The sequence below is a fragment of the Truncatella angustata genome (genome assembly GCF_020726525.1).
Source record: "Truncatella angustata strain MPI-SDFR-AT-0073 chromosome Unknown BKA67scaffold_1, whole genome shotgun sequence".
Classification (NCBI taxonomy): Eukaryota; Fungi; Ascomycota; class Sordariomycetes; order Amphisphaeriales; family Sporocadaceae; genus Truncatella; species Truncatella angustata.
In genome coordinates this window covers 3,069,553-3,082,054 of record NW_025763381.1, presented here as the reverse complement: position 1 = coordinate 3,082,054, position 12,502 = coordinate 3,069,553, and the positions used below count along the sequence as shown (strand labels likewise).

At 52.9% G+C, this 12,502-nt stretch overlaps 4 protein-coding genes across 4 annotated transcripts; 2 read left to right on the top strand and 2 right to left on the bottom strand.

Annotated features, from left to right (window-relative positions):
• Positions 1–137: 137 nt before the first annotated feature.
• BKA67DRAFT_589635 (hsp70-like protein) lies at positions 138–2,347 on the top strand (the record flags this gene model as incomplete). Its single annotated transcript, XM_046104493.1, has 3 exons — positions 138–164; positions 291–483; positions 546–2,347. 3 exons carry the CDS (start codon positions 138–140, stop codon positions 2,345–2,347), a joined length of 2,022 nt encoding a protein of 673 aa, XP_045963949.1.
• A 656-nt stretch (positions 2,348–3,003) lies between these two features.
• On the bottom strand, positions 3,004–5,579 carry BKA67DRAFT_589634 (Cupredoxin; the record flags this gene model as incomplete). The annotated part of the gene is made up of 6 exons (XM_046104492.1): positions 3,004–3,307; positions 3,450–3,646; positions 3,750–3,776; positions 3,915–4,625; positions 4,719–5,438; positions 5,517–5,579. The coding sequence occupies 6 exons, from the start codon at positions 5,577–5,579 to the stop codon at positions 3,004–3,006; spliced, it is 2,022 nt and encodes a 673-aa protein (XP_045963948.1).
• A 122-nt stretch (positions 5,580–5,701) lies between these two features.
• Positions 5,702–8,048, bottom strand: BKA67DRAFT_29545 (signal recognition particle 68 kda protein-like protein). Its single transcript, XM_046096044.1, has 2 exons — positions 6,476–8,048; positions 5,702–6,424 (listed from the first exon to the last, which is right to left on the bottom strand). Exons 1-2 carry the CDS (start codon positions 7,822–7,824, stop codon positions 5,911–5,913), a joined length of 1,863 nt encoding a protein of 620 aa, XP_045963947.1. The 5' UTR covers positions 7,825–8,048; the 3' UTR covers positions 5,702–5,910.
• Positions 8,049–8,308: 260 nt separating this feature from the next.
• Positions 8,309–12,502, top strand: BKA67DRAFT_545862 (uncharacterized protein). The gene is made up of 2 exons (XM_046101353.1): positions 8,309–8,587; positions 8,657–12,502. The coding sequence occupies exon 2, from the start codon at positions 8,804–8,806 to the stop codon at positions 12,269–12,271; it is 3,468 nt and encodes a 1,155-aa protein (XP_045963946.1). The 5' UTR covers positions 8,309–8,587; positions 8,657–8,803; the 3' UTR covers positions 12,272–12,502.

Below are 12,502 nucleotides of genomic sequence, written 5' to 3'. Positions count from 1 at the left end.
TACCAGATTCACCTATTTTCCCTCTTGTAAACCACCACCTCCGCTTCCTTCCCATCGCGCCTTCCTTCTTCTCATCTCATCGTGAGAAGACTTCTTCTATTTCCTCCTTGTAATTAATAGAATTAAAAGCCGACAGGATGCTGGCTACGCGTTTCGCCAGAGCTGTAAGTCCTACCCGCCCTTCGTCCGGTGCTGTCATGACGAGATGTCGGCCCCGACAGCTTCCACCACGTCCGCACTCTTTCGTCCCCATTTGTTTGGAGCATGACACTGACTTGCGTTGCGCATAGCTTCCCAGAGCCTCCACATCAGCAGCAAGATGGGCTGCACCCATGCGAAAGCCCCTGGGCTCTAGCTTTGCCCGTTACGAGTCCACAGAAGGAAAGGTACAGGGTGCCGTCATTGGTATCGATCTGGGTACCACCAACTCGGCTGTTGCCATTATGGAGGGCAAGGTTCCCAAGATCATTGAGAACTCGGAAGGTAAGCTCCCGCATAACTTCCGTTGCATCCATTCGTCAAGTTGCTCACAATATTTCCTGCAGGTGCCAGGACAACGCCATCAGTAGTAGCCTTCGCCCAAGATGGCGAGCGGTTAGTCGGTGTCGCTGCCAAGCGCCAGGCTGTTGTCAACCCCGAGAACACACTCTTCGCTACCAAGCGATTGATTGGCCGAAAGTTCACCGACGTCGAGGTTCAGCGTGATATCAAGGAGGTCCCTTACAAGATCGTCCAGCACACCAACGGCGATGCCTGGGTTGAGGCTCGTGGTCAGAAGTACTCTCCCTCCCAAGTCGGCGGTTTCGTCCTCAACAAGATGAAGGAGACCGCCGAGGCCTACCTGAGCAAGCCTATCAAGAACGCCGTCGTCACCGTCCCTGCTTACTTCAACGACTCGCAACGTCAAGCCACCAAGGATGCTGGTCAGATCTCTGGTTTGAACGTTCTCCGTGTTGTCAACGAGCCTACCGCCGCTGCTCTCGCCTACGGTCTTGAGAAGGAGGCCGACCGCGTTGTCGCTGTTTACGATCTTGGTGGTGGTACTTTCGATATCTCCGTTCTCGAGATCCAGAACGGTGTCTTTGAGGTCAAGTCTACCAACGGTGACACTCACTTGGGTGGTGAAGATTTCGACATCAAGCTCGTTCGCCACCTCGTCGACGCTTTCAAGAAGGAGTCTGGCATTGATCTGTCCGGTGACCGCATGGCCATTCAGAGAATCCGCGAGGCTGCTGAGAAGGCCAAGATTGAGTTGTCTTCTTCCCTCCAGACTGACATCTCTCTGCCCTTCATCACTGCTGATGCCTCTGGCCCTAAGCACATCAACAGCAAGATGACCCGATCCGAGCTTGAGCGCATGATGGATCCTCTCATCACCCGCACCATTGAGCCCGTCCGCAAGGCCCTGAAGGATGCTGGCCTCCAGGCCAAGGATATCCAGGAGGTCATCCTCGTTGGTGGTATGACCCGTATGCCCAAGGTCGCCGAGTCCGTCAAGAACATCTTCGGCCGTGACCCCGCCAAGTCTGTCAACCCTGATGAGGCTGTTGCCATTGGTGCTGCTATCCAGGGTGCTGTCCTGTCTGGTGAGGTCAAGGACCTTCTGCTCCTCGATGTTACTCCTCTTTCCCTTGGTATTGAGACCCTCGGCGGTGTCTTCACCCGTCTGATCAACCGCAACACCACCATCCCCACCAAGAAGTCTCAGGTCTTCTCCACTGCTGCCGACTTCCAGACTGCTGTTGAGATCAAGGTTTACCAGGGTGAGCGTGAGCTCGTCAAGGACAACAAGCTTCTCGGAAACTTCCAGCTTGTTGGTATCCCCCCGGCTCACCGTGGTGTTCCTCAGGTTGAGGTCACCTTCGACATTGATGCTGATTCCATTGTCCACGTACACGCCAAGGACAAGAGCACCAACAAGGACCAGTCCATCACCATTGCTTCCGGCTCCGGCCTGTCTGACTCTGAGATTGAGTCCATGGTTGCCGACTCCGAGAAGTACGCCGAGGCTGACAAGGAGCGCAAGTCCGCTATCGAGTCTGCCAACCGTGCTGACAGCGTCTTGAACGATACTGAGAAGGCTCTTAACGAGTTTGCCGACAGACTTGACAAGACCGAGGCTGATGGTATCCGCGAGAAGCTCAGCTCTCTCCGTGAGTTCATCAGCAAGAGCCAGGCTGGTGAGGGTACTGCTACCGCTGCCGAGATCAAGGAGAAGACAGACGAGCTTCAAATGGCCAGCTTGAACCTCTTCGATAAGATGCACAAGGCCCGCTCCGAGAGCAACGACCAGTCCTCCAGCACCGAGGGCTCGTCGGAGGCCAAGCCTGAGGACAAGAAGCCTTAAGCGCTTATCAAAGACCTTTTTCTTAAATTTGTTTTAGATACCATTGTACGAGGTGGGGGATCACGGCATCATCTCACTTCATATCTGTACTTTTTCACCCTGTACTCATATTTACCGCTCTTCATTTTCAGCCGCGTTTCCGGAAATCATGTGTTGATAAGCTTGCGGAGTGGATTGGGGCGTTCTGAGATGACATCAAAAGCTTTTTGCCTGCTAGTTGGAAGAAATTTTCCCCAACACGGTTTCTGATGATATGAATGGTAGCATTGGAAGGGCGGCTCACGGTTAGAGCTTTGTGTAAATAAAGGCGAGGCGTATAGCATCTGCAAAATTAATACTGAATCCCCTCTCAGAAACAATCCTTCGTTCAATCCTGTGCCATGTTGAACAAACTGTATAACTGTTGCTAACCTGGTTGTGGCTGGGCATGGAACTCGTTCTTGTGATCTTTGCCGACTCAAGGTTGCTTTGTCGCAAAGTCTTGGGCGACAGTCATCCACATCGGACATGCATTGGTCACACCATTGTCCTTTCATCATTTCAAATAGCCAGGTCCACACACGACCAGCTCACCTGCACACAATTATCGTACATGAATCACCACCGCACAGAGAAATGAGATCCCAATCGAGTACTATCACCATCGATTGCCCTTATTACATCCCACAGAAACCCATGGCCTTCCGTCTTGTCTCCGGGTCCATATCCGATATCATCTCGGCCAGGTCCCGGGGCCGCTCGGCGAGCGAGACGAACATGCCGCCCTCCATGTGCCAGGCGACGTGGCAGTGCAACGCCCAGACGCCAGGATTGTCGGCCATGAAACGCAGCACGACGTGGCTCTGGGCCGGAACCGTGACCGTGTCGCGCCGCATCGGATTCGATGGGTTCCAGGTCGTCGAATTGGCGGAGGCCCCGTAAGGACCCGGGCCCCAACCTACTATCTGGAAAGTGTGGCCGCTTGATGAGGGCGAAGGCTGGGTCAGTATGTACATGTATACATGCGGTTTTGGAAGAGGAAGGGGGGGGAAAAAAAAGGAGGGGAAAAGCAAACTTGGGATGCAGTAGAGGAAAGGAAGGAAGGAAGAGGGAGAATCCATACTGCATATGCCAGGGGTGCTCCATGGCATCCAAGGAGTTGATGACGACCTGTGCCCCCTTTCCGCCGTCGGGGATCAGCAGCACTTGCTGATTCAGCCCGAGGTCCCAGCTGTGGTACGAGCCTTCCCGGCTGGGGTCGAATTGCTGGTCGAGTGTCTTCCAGATCGTCGCGTTGTTCTTGAGGGCCGAGTAAGCTGTCTACCTGGACGCATCAGCCGTGCTAGTTCGCGGGGAGGCGGAGGGGGGTTTAATCGTCTCGGCCCGTAGTTTGGCTGGCGACAGATGATTATCGCCTACATACCTTGTTTATGAAGATGCGATTGACATCCTACTCGAAACACACTGGTCAGCATTATCTTCGATGTGGTATTTTGAGAACGTAAATGATGGACAAGTGCGAGTTCTAATCATTGAGACAGCCCAAAGCAGTCCAACCAGGGAAAACAGGCGACTCTGAGCAACTCACCTGCGCCTGCCGGAACATGTACTCGATGTACTGATAGTTGCTGTCTCCCACGTCGACGGCGTCCAGCTTCCTCATCGGCCTCGGCATGTCGAACGGCATGTCGTCGCAGCCCTCCCAGACGTCGCCCCTGATGCCGTTGTTGTCGACGCCGTAGGGATTCGACACGTTGCCCCTGACGCCCACGGGCTCGGCGTCCAGTGCAACATGGTCGTAAGACAGGATCCCTCTGGCGGCATAGCCCGCGTTCTCAAGAGCCGTCGAGGTGTACGGCGCATACGGCACGAAACACGTCTGCGGCATGGTGGCGCGGATGTAGTAATTGCCGGCCGTCTGGTTCGCTGTCACGACGGCCGAGACGCGCTGGCCGATGTTCAGGTACACGCCCCTGGCGCTGATGGGCTCGATCTCCACGCCATCGAGCTCGACGATGGAGAGGGTGTGGTTGTCGATGCTGAACCAGTAACTCAGAAAGGACGAGCTGTTGATGAGGCGGAGGCGGATCCTCTGACCTTTGTGGACTTTCGTGTGATATAGCTGTCCGCCGGTGCAGTTGCTCGCAATGGGGGAGGCAGGGTCCGGCGGATAGGTCGACGATTCGACAGAGCAGTTGTATGTGTGCTGGCCATTTATGAGGATGTTGTCGGCCAGGGGCTCGACGCCGGACTCAAAGGGAACCCATGTCGAGGTTGAGTTGAGGTAGCTTCCAAGCAACTATCCCAAGTCAGCACCCTTGTCCACGGACCGCCACACCTACCAAATGGAGAAACTCGAATCCTCACGCATAATAGATCGGAAAGGACGTACCACAGATCCGTAAGTATGGTAAAGATCACCGACAAACAATACGCGCTCTTCATCCGTCTCCGGCACCATCTCGCTTGGATCGCGGATGACGATGGGTCCATAAATGCCATCTGTATATTGCACGCTCGAGTGCGCGTGCCACCAATAGGTGCCTCTCTGGTCCTTCACGACGAACTCGTAAGTAAAATTCTGGCCGGACGGTATCCCGCACTGACTGATACCTGCCACACCGTCCATCCAGGCTGAGCCCTGCTGGTTAAGGCCGTGCCAGTGTATCGTCGTGCTTGAGTTGTCCATCTGATTGTTTACATGGACTCGAATCATGTCACCCGCGTTTGCTTCGACCAGAGGCCCCGGCGATTGTCCATTAACAAGGATCATTGGCTTCTGGAATCCATCTGGGGCAGCGATGCCTTGCGTGATATTGAAGGTATAGTCGCGGGTTGTGGTATCTGCTGAGGCCACAAACCCCGTCCTCAGGTTGAGCTCTGTGCTATTTATGAGTTTGTCTATGTGCACGACGTTCAAGTTTTTTGAAATTCCATAATAGCTGTTGTAGTCGAATGAAACGGATGCGAGCGTGTTCTGCGGGCGCGAGATACGCTCAAGACCTAGTACAAGACTAAGAGTAAGAGTTATGACAAAGAAGCACACGCAACATGCTACGAATAGCCATAATGGAACCTGGTTCCGTGTTGTTTGCTTTTGATCGATATATGCCTGGCGAATATGGGCTGATGGGAGCGTATGCTTAGTCCACGCATTTACTGATGTTCGATGTGGTGATGATGGACCGACGATGGATTGGATGTCACCCTCCATCAAGCGTGATGTGCTACCAGATGCTCGGTGGCCTCGCATTATGAAATCGCATTATGAGACGAAGACATATGATGAGCCATACTATAAAGATCACAGTCACCACATCTCGAGGCACAAAACAAGGGATGAGGCGTGGTAAGGGATGAGTGAAGCTAATCATCCCTGTGGGCTCAAACCCCGCCAATAATTTGATAATAAAAAGAACAAAAGAATAAAATAAAATAAAAAGTTCTCGAGACGTTGATTTCGCCGCATGTATTATCGACTTTCTAGCAAATTTGTCAAAGCGAACTGGGGATTTGATTATTAGACACTCATAGCGAAAGATCAGGAGTGTATAAACTTGGTCGTTCTCTCATAAGCTGGTATCTTAACTTCGACCAAAACCAAACCATCCCTTCTTCTTTTGAGTGGACTCCCCCGCTTTCTGCTCTTCTTGATTCGGTGCAGCAACATGCACTTGTCCTGGATAATCAATGTAATTCCAAGCGACGTCAAAGAAAAGGGGTTTAACTGGGATGGGCTCTATCTTGGGAGGGTAAGATACCAGATTCTCCAGGTCAACGCCCTCCGCCGGGTACTCATACAGTCTGTGGACTAGGGGAGTGCTGGACTTGGTGCCTGTAGATTGCGACTTGGCTCGCACATTATCAATCTCTACAAGGGCTCGACATCGTTGCAGTTCACCCTTGAGCAGGTTAGAAAGAAAGTGAATATCGCTGTCGCGGATGTCGATAGTCACGGGCGCTCCGTCCTCTGAAGTAGACATGTGGTTTGTGAAAAAAGCAGCAGATTGCTGGCATTCAGCAAGGGCATGCTTCGTAAGCGCCAGGGCGTTGACAGAACTGCCAGTTATTGAGTGGGATCGCGCTATAGATAGGCACCTGTCTCTTGTTAATACACTGCCAAGGCGAAAGAGGTGTCAATTGACTTACTTGAGCGCATGGAAGTATTGGTAAGTTGCATCCAGCTGCTTTTGAAGATCTTCATCTGCTGCGACACCAGGCAATTCCTTGATCGAGTCCAGACTCTGAAGGGTTGCGTCATAAAGGACGACCTTCTCCTTTAATCTGGCGATCTGTCGGCCAGGAGCTTCATGTTTCGGTTTCTGTGCGCTTGTCTCCTTCTCAGTCTCCTTTTTGGCCTTCCTGGTGGTGTTGGGGGCCGAGTCAAGCAGAGCACCATCATGGTCACCACTCAAGACTCGATTGCGTCCAATCCTCCAACTAATCATATCGTAGTTGACAGCAGTTCTAGTGATCTGCAGACTTTGAACCCTCGAGTCGTTTTGGGAGACGCCCTCTTCCTTGAGCTCATCGATTGCGTGCTTCGTGATGTCTGCAACATCCTGACTGGCGATGAGGACTTCATCGTATGCAGCGGCCATCTCCTTGGGTAGGATTACATCGGAGGACGACAGTCTCTTTGCCAGCCGGGCGGTCGCAACTTCAGTGGCCGCAAGGGCTACAGCAATGGCGGCATCCTCGATCTTGACCTGCCGGCCTCTCCATTCAATGTTCTGACGTGCGCTCGGGGCGTCGGCCTGTTCCCTCTGGGCATCGACTCCAGTCTGCTTCAACAAGGCAGGGTCCAGCTTATTGATCTCATCAGACAGGGGCTGGTCCGAGGGAAATGCCTTTCTCGCAATCGTGGGTACAGCCTGAGTTCGGGGGATCTTGAGTTGGTATGCGGCATAGCGTATGGAAGGATCGATGGTTTCGGACATCAAATCCTTGACGGTATCGGGGTTCTGAACCGACGTCAAGGCGCTGTAAATGATACGGGCGGTGGCATAGCTCTTGAGACATTGCTCCCAACTCTGTCTCTCGAAGCGTTCAGAGCCGCTGAGAAGAGCAGCATAAGCCTTGGCCTCTAGCAGGTCAATGCTATTGGCACCACTGGCACCGCTGCTGGAGAGCAACTCGACGAGATGGTGGGCAATTAGAGCTGCCTTGTGAAGCCTTCCGATGATGTGCACCCTCGTTCGGCCAGTGATTCCCTTGGCGTCCGCTGAATGAACAGCCTTCAACTCCATGGCATGGGCCCAGTCCCGCTCTGCGGTGAGCAGAACAAGCTGGAGGTAGGCATGGTTCTCGGCAACCTGGTCCGAGGTGATCTCCTTGTAGTCGCCCTTCTTACTGAACTTTCCTCTGTTCTTGACCGCAATGTTCAACTTCCTGCGGCAGCTGAGAAGCTTCTTGGTGAGCTGCTTGTGGTAGGTGGAGTAGTCGCCATAGAGCAGGGCCTGGTTCCTGGAGGAGATGACGAAGCTGGTGATATCCATGGCTGTGGACCCGGTGCTCGGTGCGCCAGTGACAGCTTCCTGCTGGGCGGCTTTCTCTTGTTGGATTGCCGAGGCAGAGGAGGGAGAGTAGCTACTGTATGAAGCTGCTGTAGGTGAGTTACGGAGTAGATGGATGTCACGAAGCGCAATCCGATCCTCGTCCTTGTCCTTATCCTCGCAAGTGGGGGGTCAACCACCAAAATTCATAAAGCTGGAGTTGGTTTACTAAAGTGGGATGGCCAGTGGCTCAGTCGGTCGATGGCCGCGGCTGGCAAAATGTCGGCCAGGACCGGACGGACCTACAGTAACTACTCAAACGAAACACAGTTGGGATGGGGGGGGGAAGGGCTTTGGCGGACCAGGGCGCTGAACGCTGGCGATGGGGTTCTGGAGGTCCTGGAGGTGCCTGGGGGGTGTCCCTTATCCCCATTCCCCATTCCAGGCATGGGAAAAGCTACAGCACAGCACAGCACAGCACAGTAGCACTGTACTTAGTTATTTATTTATCATTGCAGCTCAAGTCAACTTACTTGGCACTGTACTTTTGCCGTCGGCCACATCGGCGCATCGAACCCCCGTCTGCCTCCCCGGGCAAGAAAATCAATCATCGCTACCGTTGCTTTGATCGCCGGAGCTATTCGTACCCTCGTCGGCATACCGGACGCAAACATTTCCTGGAGACACCTTGGTTGTGACAGTAAAGGACCTGCCTCCAAGCCCTTGTACGGGGTAGCATATCGCCACTGTGCGCATCATGATTGGTGTTAGTCTTGTTCCGACCATTTCCAGAAATTTAATTCATATTGAGGCTAACACGAAATGGCATGATCAGAGCCAAACGACGAGAATGAGATTGACATTGACATGACAGCCCTCTCCCCCGACAACACCCTTCCTCTCTCTTCGCCAGTCCGTTAAACTGTCACTGCAACACAGGTATCCACGAGAACGGGACCGCCCGCTTATACAGCTTCTCCCAATGCTGGAGAAGACAGCTGCAAGCCTCGAACCATGCGGCCTTCAGCGAGTCCTCCCCGTTGCGACAAACTCTTTCAGGAGCAGGAGACAGCTTCATACTGCCTTTTGGCAGCATGGAGCTGCCGATGTTGAGCTCTCCAATGCTTGGCAGCTCCTAATGCACGGAGTCTTGGACTCCGGCATAGACACTGCCGCCACAACTCCAAATCTAGATCCGAATCCAGATTCAAACTCCTCTCCCAGTACCTGCGATGTCAGGCATCCCGCTTTGCGCGCTTCCAGCTTCCTGCTCGACTTCCTATACCCGACTGGCACCGCTGCCTTCTTGCGCCGTTTCAGCCCAGTGTTCTCCGAACGCTTAGATCTCTACACACCCCCCTCGACATTTGCCAAAGTCTCTCCTCGCTTGTACAGCTCCTCGGCCGCTATGCAGGACCCCGAAACCCACGATAATGTAGCCGTGGGCAGCGCCGCAAAGCAACTAGAAATGGCGGCCGAGGCAGCACGGGCCATTCGCGAGAAGGGATTGTCTGAGAGGGAATTGGCCGACATCTTCGAGGTAGAGAAAAGCGATCATCTAGAAAAACTCATGGTACTCTTGGTTTCCGACAACCCCGAGGACGCCGATAAAGTCTGGTTCCACTACACCTCCTTGGACGGACACTCAAGGCAACTATACCTCGGTCAGACGCTCGTCTTCCTGTCCAAGACGGGACGGGTCACTGATTCCTGGAAAATATCTGAGCTCTTCAGCCAGCTTGATTCCAGCCGCTGGGACAGCTACTCCTTCGTGGCAGGCCTCGACGCCGAGATGGACTTGCAAAACATCAAACGGGCGGAAGACATCTTCATCCAAGGTTTGGAGAATGTCAATATAGACCGCCGTTCTTTAGTGGACGCTTTCGACATAATGCTTACCGCCGCGTTGAAGTCGCCGTCCAAGGATCAGCTGCTTGATATTTGGAAGCATTACGACAAGATGGTGGCACGCTTCAACTTCGAAGGCATTACCAGCTTGCTGACCCGCGTGCGCTCAGTTCCGGATCTGCCAGATCTTGTCATCAAGTTCAAGCCATATTTCAAACAGGAGAAGGGCTCGAAACGGATCGATTCTTTGAAGAAACTGCTCGTGAGGCGAGCGCTGATGGTCTGCTCAGACAACCAGGCCTTGACTTTGCTGCGCATGACAAATGATCACCTCGCTTACGAAGAGTTCATTCGCAGCTCAAGACCTGAATCGAATGCTCGCATGTTGTTATTGACAAAGATCTACAAGATCTATCGGGATCTTCCACAAAGTTGTCCTAGCCATCCGGTCTTACACATCATTTTTGGTGCGTACAAGTCGATGCGTGCCCGAGATATCAAGTTTCCTGGCATGGAGATGCTCTGGGGCGACTGGCATACCTTCCACAAGAGCCCTACCGCGCACGCCTTTAAGAGCTTTATGGCTTTTTATGCAACAGCCGGGAGCAAATCGCACGTCTACGCACTCTGGAAGGACTACCAAACCCGAGGAGAAACAAATATCCAGTCCCCGGAAACCTTTACGTATCTCCTACAAGTGCACGCTGTTAGAGGGGAGTTGCTCGAGGCTCGTCAGATTTTCGACGATATATCCACGAAATTCCGGCTGGTACCAAACCGTTATTGTTGGACCATCCTTCTTAACGCACATGTCCAAGCTGGCGACTACGGCGGTGCTTTAAAGACGTTTGAGAAGCTTTGTGAGGCTCTAGGTGATATGGATCACGTCAGTGTCGGCACCATAATGAGAATGACGGCAGATCGTGGAGATCTAGGTCTCACCGTCGACATCTATCGTCGAGCACGCCGTCACCATGTGATTTCCGGTAACATTCCGATTCTCTGCTGTTTAATCGATGCATACTGCCAAAACGACCTTTTCGGTGAAGCAGAGGCTCTATGTGTGCGTGCTGCCGGCAAGGGACTGAAAGAACCGCGGCTGTGGAATAGGGTACTGAATGCATATGCCCATCGCCGCAATCTAGCCGGCATCAACGGCCTCCTAGGCCGAATGACGGAGTTGGATGTGCCCTACAATGAGTACACATATCAAGAACTCCTGACCGGGCTTGCTCTGTGCAAGCAGTCTCAACATGCTCTGCATCTATTGGCTGTTGCCATCCAAGACGGCGCGTTTGAGGTGAACGAGGGGCATTTTCATACCATTATGGGAGCTTTCATCAAAACTGGCGAATCTGATCTAGTTGTCAAAATGCACAAGTTGATGCAGAAGTGTGGCTTCAAGGAGTCGGCGGACAGTCTCGTTGCGCTCGTGACGGCCTTTAGCCAGTGGTCGCGGCTGCCACACAAGCGCAGAAGAGGTCAACATTCACAAGAGACTCTTCTAGGTGCAGCTTTGCGTCGGTTTTACAGGGTCTACGGTATTCGGAATGCGGATAAGAGGCACCCAGAGAAGGCCCAACCCTCAAGCCAACCAGTCTCGGCTGACAGGCTATTGAGAGGAGATAAGCAAGCCTTCCACTTCAGCCGATTGATCTATATCTTCACGCAAATGAAGGACTATGTTAAGGTGCAAGAACTCGTCGACATGTACCGATATGTGGCATACGGTGATACCCAATCCTCCGAGCCGTTACCAATCAAAATTCTCAACAGCATTATGTGGGCCGACCTCTTTGAGAAGAACTACGAATCTCTCCGCCAGACCTGGGGTATGATGTTCAGTATGGCTCAAGAGGGATCGCTGTCGCCAGAGTGGTCTGAACGCCGCCCTCATACCCAAAAGGTATCCTCGCGCTTTCGTTACATCCTGAATGACGGCCTCAAGGTCATGCAGACCATGTACCTCCAACAGGGCGATCCCGTAGCCATGCAAAAACTCTTCGAAGAGGTCCGGCTCGCTGGCTTTGAGGTCGACTCCAAAAACTGGAATCTGCACGTCCAAGGTCTCGTTCAGTGCCATGCATACAAGGAGGCATTCGAAATTTGCGAGAAGTGGCTCATGCCGAACTGGACAGGATGGGCCAAGGCCCGCCAGCGGGAGAACATGAAGAACGCCGTGCCGTTGGATCTGAGGCGAAAAGGTCAATGGCCCAGGTATTTGCGTCCAGTCTCCCACACGCTGTACTATCTGGCCAAGGGCTATCTGGAGCTCGACAAGATGGCCCCTTGGTCCGGGGAGGCGGCTAAGATCATGAAGGACGTACAACAGGACTGCCCTCGATGCTTCAGGGCGATTTCTAGCATGAGGCGGGTAGGAACCAATCTGGAGCACGAGATTCTAGGGGATGATATATCGAAGCTACTCGATGCGGAAGACGGCGACGATGAGGCGGCGCTCGATGAAGAAGAAGAAGAACAAGCGTATGGGAGCGACGGCGACGGTGCTCCTTCCGATATCGCGGAGAGCGCAGACGAGTACCCTTCGCTTGCAAGTGGTAACGAGGTTCTCGAGGACGAGAATGTGGAGGTGTGGCGGTAGCCAATTTGCAGCTGGACGTGGCACGAGGTTAGAAGCTGCTCTGTACATATTATGACTATTACTACTGTGTACCAATATCTGTATCTAGAACTTGTGTAGAGAGGCCTGCATCTTATAGACTTGGAAGGGTGCCAGTTTCATATCTTGTATCCTTACAATTTCAAGGTTGGCTAGCAAGAAGCCTTGAGTTTTTTATTTTATTTTTTTATTGTAGCACTTGACTGCTTCATA

What these genes read in the sequence shown, in the direction of transcription:
- BKA67DRAFT_29545 (XM_046096044.1), bottom strand. Translation starts at nt 7,824, where the DNA reads ATGGATATCACCAGCTTCGTCATCTCCTCCAGGAACCAGGCCCTGCTC. An exon ending in CAATACTTCCATGCGCTCAA is followed by an intron (nt 6,425 to 6,475) that starts GTAAGTCAATTG and finishes AACAAGAGACAG; the next exon opens with GTGCCTATCTATAGCGCGAT.
- BKA67DRAFT_545862 (XM_046101353.1), top strand. Translation starts at nt 8,804, where the DNA reads ATGCTGGAGAAGACAGCTGCAAGCCTCGAACCATGCGGCCTTCAGCGA.